This window comes from Anas acuta, chromosome 3 (genome assembly GCF_963932015.1).
Source record: "Anas acuta chromosome 3, bAnaAcu1.1, whole genome shotgun sequence".
NCBI classification, from domain to species: domain Eukaryota; kingdom Metazoa; phylum Chordata; class Aves; order Anseriformes; family Anatidae; genus Anas; species Anas acuta.
This window is the reverse complement of record NC_088981.1, coordinates 103073014-103084938: the sequence shown is the minus strand read 5'-3', so window position 1 is coordinate 103084938 and position 11925 is coordinate 103073014. Positions and strand designations below refer to the sequence as shown.

The 11925-nt window shown below is 44.9% G+C and overlaps 1 protein-coding gene across 1 annotated transcript; it reads left to right on the top strand.

Moving 5' to 3' along the window:
• Positions 1 to 2499: 2499 nt before the first annotated feature.
• ODC1 (ornithine decarboxylase 1) lies at positions 2500 to 10629 on the top strand. The gene is made up of 11 exons (XM_068678582.1): positions 2500 to 2675; positions 4711 to 4859; positions 4966 to 5139; positions 5313 to 5485; positions 5771 to 5905; positions 6082 to 6163; positions 6465 to 6548; positions 7790 to 7952; positions 8036 to 8148; positions 8428 to 8642; positions 10155 to 10629. The coding sequence occupies exons 2-11, from the start codon at positions 4758 to 4760 to the stop codon at positions 10294 to 10296; spliced, it is 1383 nt and encodes a 460-aa protein (XP_068534683.1). The 5' UTR covers positions 2500 to 2675; positions 4711 to 4757; the 3' UTR covers positions 10297 to 10629.
• The last annotated feature ends 1296 nt before the right edge of the window (positions 10630 to 11925 follow it).

Below are 11925 nucleotides of genomic sequence, written 5' to 3'. Positions count from 1 at the left end.
GGGTGCTTTTGGAGGAGAATGAGGAACACAGGCTCTCAGGCACTTACTGCACAAGTTGCCCGAGGACAGATGGGTGCACCCCCCTCCCAAACAGAGCTCTCTGCTCTTCCTTCCCCCTAGCACAGGCTCAGAGAACCACGCTGCCTGTCCCCAGGCTGTGAGGACATCCATCTGTCCTGCTCACCACATCTGTCTGAAGGAGAGCCAGGAGAAGGGCTGCTGGGCTCTGCAACAGGCACCTTCCATCCCTCCGTGCCCTCCTGGCCCTGGCCCCGATACACAGGCACTTCTCTACTCACACCTTTAATGGATCAAACCATACTTGGTTTAATCTCCAGGTGTGGACATCCCACCCCTCTCAGTACCTGCCTCAGGACTGCTCTACCCTCCAGGAGAAGTTTCTCCTGATGTCCAACCTGATTTTCCAATGTCACAACCTATAGCCATTGCTCCTCGCTATACTGCCTGGCAATGCCCAGAAGCATTTTGCACCATCTTTGTAGCTACCCCTAAGCTATCCACCTCTGAAATTGCTCTTCCCTAGGTTAAACTAATCCTGAGTTCAAGTGGAATCACAATCCAAAATGTGGTGCTTCCAGCTGTGACGTGTTGCTTCACGGCCGTTTGCAGCTGATGACACCGGACCAGATGTGCAGTGGCTCTGTGGGTATTGCGTAGGTGAAACTGCAACACTTCCATCTCCCAGAAGATGAATGAAAAGTAAGGAGCCAACACGCTTTCTCTTAAAATTCATTTAACATTTGATCTGTAGTCTCACAGTACTTCTGTTGCATGAAATCCTTTCCAGAAGTGAAATGTCTGCTCCAAATGCTGCACTACTCCCTTCCCCTGACATGGAAACCTTTGGAAGATCTCACTTAGTCTGTGCAACCTTTGGCTACATGTATACACCTAGCATTAGCACAGACAAGAGTGAACATTTCTCATGTTTAACACATCCAAACTTTAAAATCTTCCAAATTTTACCCTCGTGTCTTGTTTCTTCCAAAGGGTCTGACGCAGATTTGATGCCTTATCCAGGCTATTCACATCTAGCCTCCACGCTATCGATTCCTCCTGGCGGAGATGACCACTCAAGCCTAATGTCATAAACCCAGGGAAGACTTCTGATAAGCTTTTTTGTTTTGCATTATGGTAAGGAACAAGATGTCCTTTGCGTTCCTGTCACTTGTCTACCCGAAGACAGCAAAAGCCAGAGGAGGAGAAGGCCGTGGTGAAAACAGGGACACCGAGGATGACTCCCAGTCATCCTCACTTGTACCTCAAAGCACAAAACACGTGCTGAGAGCTCTGTGTTCAGACACATTAACCAGAAACCAAGCCTTTGTGAGCAAACATCAGTGGGCACCACGTGCACACACAGCGCCCTGCAGGGCCGGGGGATGCACATGGGGGGCCTTTCCCTCCCTGACCCCATGGAGCAGGCTGACCTCTGTTTTTCAAGCTAGCTCCTGGGGAATATTGACATTGTCTTCCATGCCAGCAAGGCAAGATGGCTCTATCTAAGCCTGTTTGACCATTACGTGTTGCCTATAGAACGGATATAGAGCTCTTGTATTAAATATAGTGAATAAAAACCTCACAGCCTGCCTCAGCTATGAGGGCTGAGCTCACGCAGAGGCCGACAGCTCGCAGTATCAGGTCTATTTAGGGATGTGCCTGAGAGCACTGGCTTGTTTTTCGGTTTCTTTTTGGTCTCAGATCCCAAAACGTGAAGGACCGGAGCTGCCCCAGCTGTGGGGTCAGAGCAGGGCGCTTTGCCTCATGACGCGTGCCTGCGGACGGCTCCTTTTGGGTACACGGGGGCTGCTTCCCCCAGCGAAGGCAAATTAGGAAACAAGAGTTAGGAAACTGAGCCGTGTGGTGAGGGTTTACGGTAACTTCGCGAGGTTTTTGGCCGCCCGCTGCGCGGAGCTGTACGCTCTGTAACCTTGCTGTGGCGAGGGGCTATTTCGGTTTGCTGCTAAAAGCATGTAACACCGTGTTTGCAGCACAAAGAAGCTGCGTGCTTGGAAAACGTGTGGTGAAAGATGCCCGGGATGTGTTTTGGGTACAAACTGCGTACTCTCAGGGCTGTTTTTGCACGGCAGGGGCAATGTGTAGGGGGAACTGTGCATGAAGAGGGGTGGTGTGGGGCTGCTTGTGCAACAGCAGGGACAACGTACAGCTGTTGGCGCACCGAAACGCCATCTTTTATTTAGAAACTGCGAGAAAAGAAGGAAAAAAATCGAGGAAACAGGCAGAAAGACACACACACAGCGGCCCCCTGTGAGGGCAGAGCCCCGACGCGCTCAGCGCACCTCAGGGGAGGGGCGGGCGGGCTTCAGCGCGGGGGGCGGGGCTTGGGGCTGATGGGCGGGGCGTGAGCCAATGGGCGTGGCTCTCGGAGCCGTGTGTCCCTCCGCGGGGCGTGTCCCTCCGCCTCGCGTGCTCCGCGCCGCCGACGTCACAATAGCGGCCGCTCGCGGCGCCGGCCCGGCCGCAGCCGCTCGGGGCTGGTTTGAGCTGGTGCGTTGCCATGGCAACGCCGCCGGGGCCTATAAATAGGGGCGCCGCGCCGCCACCACCGCTTTGTCAGACGCGGCCGCGCCGCCGCCGCACCTCCGCCTCCCGCCGCTCCGCGGAGCCGGGCCCCGGCCGCAGGCCTGCCTGAGGTGAGGCCGCGGGGCTGCCGCGGGGCCCCCCGGGGGTGGCTCGGGGCTGTGGGGGACGGGGAGGGGACGGAGCGGCCGTGAGGGGAATTGTGAGGCGGGGGGGGGCGGGAAGGGTCTGGAGGGAGCGGGTCGCTTCTCAGGGGGGCTCTGAGAGGGATCTGTGGAGAATTAAGCGCCAAGGAGATCCCGGAGCGCAGCGGCTGGGGGTAATTACGCCGTAAATGGGAAATAACGGGGAGGTGGGGCCGTGCGGCACAGCCCGCGCCGGGCTGCGAGGGGAAACGTGGCTCTTGCGCTGCCCCACGCGGGGAGGGGGTGTGAACGCCCTCATTAAGGGTTTAATTGATTAAAAACCCCGGGCTGCGCCGTGCGGAGCTGCAGCATCTCCCTGCGACAAGGTGCAGGCTGTCTGTAGGAACAAGTGCCCGAGCAGCTTCCCGAGAAGCCTTTAACTTGCCGGCTTCTGAAAGCCGCTTGGGAAGAGCCTGAAGGGCTGACTTTAATCCAGCTGCTGGGAGAATTAACGCCGCATGCGGGGGGGAGGATGAGGATTGCTAGGTTTCATTTCGTTAGAGCTTAGTCGAGTTTGAATCTCAGATCTAGTTCGCGTGGTGAGAAATTATTAAAAAAAAAAAAAAAGAATTGGCAATGTCCTTGAGAAGTAGCCCTTGGCAGCGGTGCTTCACGTGCCATATGTTTCTGAAGGCTGGGATGAAGTTTTATCATCTCTTGCCCAAGTTGTTATCATGGTTGAAGTGTAATGGGTTTTAGTGTGCACGCTGAATGAAATGAATGATTCTAGCGGACTTTGAACCTTGTTAATCAAAAAAAATCTATCAAATGTAACTTAGGTTATCTTGCATGTGTAATAAGTGCCCTTTTTTACAAGAGGGCAAGCAGTGATGTAACTCAAGATTACTGAATACTTTACAGCTGACATAATCCTCAATCCTAATCTGTACGGCTAGATTATGTAGGAAAAAGTGCTGAGAGGAGGCAGAGGGCTGGACACAGTTACATGAAACCATATCTTCCCTATGAGTCACTCACAGTCTTGCGCTTGCTGAGCTCTTCGCAAAGCAGCACACTCTGCTTGAACTAACAGTTGAAGCAGGATGCCGTGCTATATTTGGAGTGCTCAGGAAAAGTGACCGAGGTAACTTGCCGAGTACTTGTTAGGCTTTGGGTGGCAGAAGAATGTGCTCTTTGCTTTTTAGTTCTGGGTTTCAGGGGGTGGCTTGCTGCTTGGTTTGTTAACTGTATGGATTTACTACAGCCTGCTGTAAAACCTTGTTAAAAAGTGTTACTTGGAATTGCTGTCCAGGCTTTATGTATGTATGCCTGTGCACCACAATTAGGAACCACTGTTCTCGGGTGTATCTGCCACTCCTGACAGCTGAAGTTTTCTTTTAGTATAGCTTGGAGGTTGTGGATAGAAGAACAGGGGAGCTCCAAGCACTGACAGAGCAACTTCAAGGCTCTGCTAGATGCAGTCAGAACTGCAGTGAGAGTCCAAATGCTTAGTTTGCATTGACCTCGTAAGACTTGTTACTGCTCAGTTCAGTAACATGCTCTAATTCTGTCTCTAATAGGTAGTAAACCCTTTCCCCAGAAACTGGTGAGCTACTGTAGTGCTTAAGAGATATTAGAAAAGTGCTGAGTATGTTGACACAGGCACTAGCCACAACATTAGCAGAAACTCCAGTGTGGAGGTCAAGGAAAATATGCTGGAAGCTTCCAGGGACGGACTAAAAATATTCAATAGCATTTGGTATTTTTAATAGGGTTCAGAACATCATACAGTCTATGAATAGAAGATAACTTGTCTTCAATCTGAGAAGGCTGTTTTGTGGAGTGTCTCTTTTTGGTTCTGATTAAATCTGATGTCATCTGTTTAATGCTGTTAGTGATCTCTATAGAAATCAGTGGTCATGTAATTGACAATTATAAGTAGTGATCATATAGTGACCATGGATTTGAAATCTTGAATTAATGACTTATTTTTGTGTTTTTTTTTCTTTTCTTTCTGTATCAGCAATTTGTACCCAAGTCCTTCTGCATAAACCCAAAAACTCAGAAATCATGAATAACTTCAGCAATGAAGAATTTGAATTCACCTTCCTTGATGAAGGCTTTACTGCCAAGGATATCCTTGACCAAAAAATAAATGAAGTGTCATCTTCTGTAAGTATGATAGCAAAATGACTGCGTTTCACAGTGCTCTCCTCAAATGCTGACCTCCAAGCTTATCCTGTTACCCATCGGTTGTAACTTTGTGTATTTTTTCTAGGATGATAAAGATGCCTTCTACGTTGCTGACCTCGGGGATATTATAAAGAAGCACATACGGTGGCGTAAAGCCCTTCCTCGAGTAACCCCATTCTATGCTGTCAAATGTAACGACAGCAAAGCTGTAGTGAAGACTCTTGCTGCTCTTGGTGCAGGATTTGATTGTGCCAGTAAGGTAAGATCTGGACCGTGTTCTGATCTGTGGTAGTAGTGTATGTTCAGCCTCGGGGTGGGTTTGTATCCAGTAAAGCATAACCAAGCACTCTCACTTTAGTTTTATTGATTAATTTGCTTATTCATCTAGAAGTAAAGAGAATCTTTTATGAGTGTAATCTGTTCTTTCTTCAGACGGAAATCCAGCTGGTACAGAGCATCGGTGTCTCTCCGGAGCGAATAATATATGCAAATCCCTGCAAACAAATATCTCAGATCAAGCATGCTGCTAGCAGTGGTGTACAGATGATGACGTTTGATAGTGAAGTAGAGCTAATGAAAGTTGCAAGGGCCCATCCAAAAGCCAAGTAAGTTTATTCTGTAGTTGTTTTATAATTCTTGATTGAATTCTTAGGTTAATTAAACAGCTGCTGTTACCAGCAACTTCTTTAGTTAAAAAGTAATGTAAAATTATGAGAAAATAGGTCTACTTCCAGCCACTGAAGTCTATAAGTTTGTAGAACTTTCTGACACAAGGAGGAGACAGACAGGAAAGCTTGCATGCTTAAGCTCAGCCTTATTCTAAAGTTGAAAGTGCCTGATAATGATGTATTGTATAGTAGAACTTAAACATTTTTTTTTCCTGTTTCTAGATTAGTCTTGCGCATCACAACTGATGACTCCAAAGCCGTTTGTCGTCTGAGTGTCAAATTTGGAGCTACACTGAAGACAAGCAGGCTGCTTCTGGAGCGTGCAAGGGAGCTGGACCTTGCCATTGTTGGTGTTAGGTGCGTTGATAACTGCAAAATGCAGTCATATTCAGTAAGACTCCTTTAAGTGATCCCTTTAAGATTTCTTTAATCTACCTGACAATAAAGATGCCTTTGCATGTTGTGATTTGAGTTTTCTATAGACTTATTGACTCACTCAGAAAACAGCAACTAATATTTTTCTCTCTTTGTAGTTTCCATGTTGGCAGTGGATGTACAGACCCAGAGACATTCGTTCAAGCCATTTCTGATGCCCGCTGTGTGTTTGATATGGGAGTAAGTCTAATTCTACTTCATCTGGAACTGTTATGGCAGAACTGAATCAATTGTAAAACTGATTACGGGGTTAAAAGCCTGTTAAGTCACTAATTTCATGCTGGAGTTCTTGAGGTCTTGGCTGAGTGACAGTTCTGCAAAAACTCACCTACAGGTGCAGTAAAATCAGTAGCTCAAATGGCTGTTACTTGAACCCAGTGAGCTAGTTCTGTTGCTATATCGTAATAGAATGACTTCACGTTGATTTTTAAGCTGAAAAACTAAACTTTTCTTAACACTGTTCCGCTTAATTTCATTTTAGGCTGAACTTGGCTTCAACATGTATCTGCTTGACATCGGTGGTGGCTTCCCTGGCTCTGAAGACGTCAAGCTTAAGTTTGAAGAGGTAGAGCTTTGCTAAGAACTTCTTGGGTTGTGGGATCTTTCTGAATATCATTCTGCATTAAACAAAATACTGTTCTTCTGCTATGTTTTTTCATGGCAATAGAATTTGTGTGGTCAGAAATGGAGTTTTAGAAGAGAGAGGAATGTATCTGACAACTGAAAATTAGATTGGCTCATAAGGTAGAGCTGAATGACTACATGAACAAGCAGAGCCATCAAACTTGTAAAGCAAGCTTTAATTGTGGACTTGATGGTCAGCTGAGAGAAGTTTATGCCAGTGAGGATCTTCTTCAGACATTCTAGATTGGTTAAGCTTCCATCTGGGAAGGTAATCCTGAACCCATATGGTTCTGAGTGGCACGAGCATTGTTGCAGCCAACAGGTCAGTGTCTGATCTGTTTTGATCAAAAAGCACATCCAAATCCTGGTTATAATTGTGTAGTTTGCTTTCACACAAATACTTTTGGTTTTAGGAGAGACAAGGTGGCTGGGTATTAACAGGACTAACTTAAAGCAGTGTTGTCAGAACACCTGCCAGTCTGAAGTGGTGTTAAACGACTTCCACCAGGAGAGAGCAAAAAAATTCCACAGTGAATTTTCTGCTAATAACGTGGGCTAATGTCACCTCACTTGTTACACCTCTTAATGCAAGTTGCCTTCTCCTAGTGTGGTATTGGCTTATGGAAAGCAACAAGAGCAAGTGCTGTTGTCACTGGGCTCCATGGCATAATGCAGTTGTGCAGCAGTTGGAGGCAGCTTTATCACTGGTAACTTCAGAATTTGGCAGTAACAGTGCTCATGAAGGCAAAGTGATTTCAAAGGTGATGACAAAGATTTCTATAGTCTTAAAATCCCGTGAGATGACTTCTTGAGGACGTGGTAAACTGTGGATGTTGTGTGATTAGCAGAACCAGAAGTGGACTGGAAATTAAAGTTGAAAGACAGTGACTTGCGGGTCACTGATGCTGGTTTAATGAGTCTAGGAGGGATGACTTCACTTAAACTTAAGCAGCCAAACAGTGTGTGTGTGTGTTTTTTAAGCTGCAAGTGTCTGCTTTTGTTTTCTTAAACTTTGAAAGTGTAATAAAGCAAAGCCAATCAATATAGTTAGCTACTTGCGTATTTTAATCCATGTTTGACTAGCATATTATCCTGAGCAAGAAAGAATGACTTCATCCCAGACTTAAGACAGTATCTGAGTAGCTGCTGAAACAGTAATATTTGCAACTGGTTACTCCCTAGATCACAAGTGTAATCAACCCAGCACTGGATAAATACTTCCCTTCAGATTCTGGAATACAGATTATTGCAGAGCCAGGAAGATACTATGTTGCATCAGCATTCACACTGGCGGTCAACATCATTGCCAAAAAAATTGTGTTAAAGGAGCAAACAGGTTCTGATGGTATGTAAACTTAGACTTAATCTTACTTCTAGCCCAACCATATATGTCTTTCCAAGCACTCTTACCAGTGGCTCTACTTCCAGATGAAGACGATGCTAACGACAAAACGCTTATGTACTATGTGAATGACGGAGTCTATGGGTCGTTCAACTGCATCTTGTATGACCATGCACATGTTAAGCCAGTTCTGCAAAAGGTACGGTAATCCAGAAGTATCTCATGCTTGTAGCTTGGTGGTAGGAAATCCTCTTCACTGGAGGCGCTTCTGTTCACTGCTCCCTTCACGTGGACAGAATTTGGCAGTAAACTTCTGCAGCATGCAGTGGAAGTAATGCAGAGCCAAGGGTGTAGAAGGAACTGCAAACAGCTCTTCCTCCTTTTAGAGGAGAAATGGAGTGCTGTGCATGTATCAGTTATGATATTACTTCTGGAAGCTCTGTTTTGGCTGTCAAACTAATTATCCTCTTTCCTTTAGCGGCCTAAACCAGACGACAGCTGCTATTCCTGCAGCATATGGGGACCAACGTGCGACGGCCTCGATCGTATTGTTGAGCGCTTCAACATGCCAGAGCTGCAAGTTGGTGACTGGATCCTGTTTGAAAACATGGGTGCCTACACTGTTGCTGCAGCTTCTACTTTCAATGGATTCCAGAGGCCAACAATACATTACGTGATGTCAAGACCAGCATGGTTAGTAACTGAAATGTGTGGGAGTAACTTGATCCATCAAGTGCTTTTGGTACAGAAACCACAGCTTGAGTCAGTTGGCAGTTCCTTCACACAGCTGTGGTGCTGGAGTCCTTGGAAAACTTGATCTTGGTGTGGAGGGCAATGCCTTAAAAGGCTTTTGCTACATTAGTAGAACAATCAGTGCTACCAGTTGTTTTTTTTCTGATTTACTTTTGTCTAGAAGCCGTTTTAAAGGGACAGTGCTTGGAGTTTTTTCATTAACTTGGGTATCTAGCTTGGCTTTGTTTGGTACAACAGAGTGATTACAGATTCTGTAGCCAGTTTTTCTGCCCAGCAGTCAGTCACCGCTCTGCTAGTATGCTGTCTTCTAAACTGACAGCTTGCTAAATCCTGACTGTAAGGAACAGGAATATAAAACCAGTTCTTATCTGTGTAGCCTCACAGTGTGTTCTGTTTGAGAGCTCTTTGTTGACTTAGGTTGGGCTCTGGCTCACTGCCCAATGCAGTGTGTTAAATTTCAACAGGAAGTTACTGCTCAGGTAAGTGAGGAAAGCAGGATTACCTCTGGAGTACCAGCACACTGTGAAATTGCACTTTTATAAGGAGTAGCTGAAAGTAACCTGGATGCTCTTTGGTGTGAGACAAGTTAATGGATTGAGTCTTCTATAAAAGTGTCTTTTCATAAGAGGAAGTCCTTATCTCTGTACTGAAGCTTACCTGTTAAAGCGATGGAAAGCATTTGGGCAGCAGTATTACCCAAAAGCATGATTAACTTGTTCCCAGATTTTCTGAAAGAACTTCAATCTGGGGGAGTTCTGATGATAAAAGGGGAAGCTTCCTCCATTCTTCTGTTAGCCTTGCCTTCTGTATAAGCAAGAGTTGTATTGTTTTTTTTTTTTCCTTTTAATGACACCTTCTGTCACCTGGAGCATTCCCTAAGCCACACAAAGCTTTAGGCTTCCTGTAAGAGCCCAAACTTGTCTGGCTGAACTACAACTGGCTCTGCAGAAGAGTAATTGGCTTGTTCACTGTAGCACTGTGTGCCTGTTAGTGTGTAATACTTGTGCTTGGGGCATATTGAACTTGAATAAGCCAATATAACTGTTGTCCACGGCTGTGGCCTTCTTTCTACCCTCATATGACCTCTTAGGTTTTATTTTTTGCCAAACAAGACCACTAATATAAACTGCCCCTTAATTGTAGGGAGCGTATTAGTGAGGTTTATGCTGCAGATCTCTTTAGCACAGACAAAAGCTTTTTGCTATGCATTTATGTATGTGTGTACAGCAAAGTTCGTGGCTTTTAACTGGAAGGTGTAAAGGACAAGCTGTTTACATGGGTTGAAGTAAAAGGTCAGAGCATATACCACATGGGCAGCTGGATGGTGAACACAGCTTCACCTTGCATGTACTGTCAGATTACAAAGTCAAACTTCTGTAGTTGTTAGTAACCAAAATGTTTTCTTACATGTTGTAGTGAAATAGCCTTTTGACTTCTGTTTTTTCTTTCCAGGCAACTAATGCAGCAGATCAAGGAGCAAGGGTTCCTAGCTGAAGTGGAGGAGCAGGATGTTGCTAGTCTGCCACTCTCTTGTGCCTGGGAAAGCGGAATTGAATATCCAGCGACTTGTGCTTCAGCTAGTATTAATGTATAGATAATATTTAGTAACTAACTGCAAGTTTAGTCAATTTAGGGCATTTGGGGGACCATTAACTTAATTCTTGCTAGAATTTTTAAGTGTTTTTTTTTAAAGTTTAGGTTTGGCATAAATGCAACAAAAATGACTAGGAGATGGGTCACATTTATCTGTGTTCCTATGGAAACTATTTGAATATTGTTTTATATGGATTTTTATTCACTTTTCATGTATGCTACTAAAGACTGACCCTCAACTGTCAAACAAGTATTTGTAGCTTGTGTATGGCAGAATGGGCTAAGCTTAGTGTTTTGTGACCTACCTGTTTTAAAATAAAGTATATTGAAATAACTGGCCATGATTGGTTAATCTGCAGCAAATTTCTCTTAGGTGGCTCTTGCCATGTAAGTGAAGAGAAAAACCATGATGGGTAGGGAAGTGAACTTGTTTCTTTTCCTATATGTGACCTCAAAAGCTTGGCTACCAGCATAATACCGTGTAAGTTCCCATGGGATCACACCTGTCTTAAGCTACTGAGCATGGGGTTAACAGTAGTGTATAGCAAATAAAACGTGCAGGTTTTATTCATATTGCTCTGCAATTGGTATAAACTGCTTTGGCCAAGCATAATGACTAGATCATATCTAGTTAGTAATGGGAGAATACAGCACAGGCTCCGTGGTTGCCATTGACAAGTTGCTTGTTAAATGTGGAAGGATTAAAATACACAGTTTCAGCCTCTCTTCCCACTGTGTGGCTGACTACAGCACAATCTCACTTGTGTTTGACACTTGTTCAGGGTTTCAGTATGAAATAGGTAAGGGGTGAGACTACATCCTTTGTGCATGCAATAGAATAAAAGTTATTTAATAGCAATACAATTAAAGATATTTACTTAATTTATTATTAATGGAAATATATAAGCTTCAGGTCCTAGAGTTAGATGTGATAAGTAGTAGCCCGTAAGAGCCATTATAGGGTATATCTGCTTACTGGAATAGAGCATTCTGATTTATACCTAACTTGATGCTAGTTTACTGCCACCTTTTTGGCTAAAAATAGTTAAAAATAGTTTCAGCATATGCTCTGCTGGTCCCAGGTCTGTTCTGTTGGCCATAAAGCCCTGGGTTGCTGGCATACCTTAGCAAATGCTTCCTGTAGTGTAAAGGAAAACCTTAACCAAATCAGTATGTAAATCCTAAACACTTTAACTTAAATTTAAAAGGTCAGCTGAGGGGTTGCATTGCTGATAAACGGGATCTAGCAAGATAAGAAATACAAAGCTGTTTTCTTAAAGTCAGCTGTGAAAGCTAATGTTTAATCTTCCTATCTTCCTCCTGTGCTTTCAGCAGAGCCTCAGCTCTCCTCTCACTGAATGAGCTGGGTAAACAGGAGCAAGTTACTCATTCCTGCTTCTCTGGAAGCAGCTGAGCTGAAGTCATGCTTTGTTTTTTGAAGTTGCTTTACTCCTAGCTTCAAACTTGTGACTGGAATAGCACTTGCCTGAATTCTCACACATACAGGAGCCAGCTGTTTGGCTGCTGACATACCCTTCTGCAAACTGCGGTACCTCCGTGCAGGAGAGTGACAGCCTGTGTCTGATACCAAAGAAACTCCCCGCAACCAAACCAGGGGTTTTCATTTTAG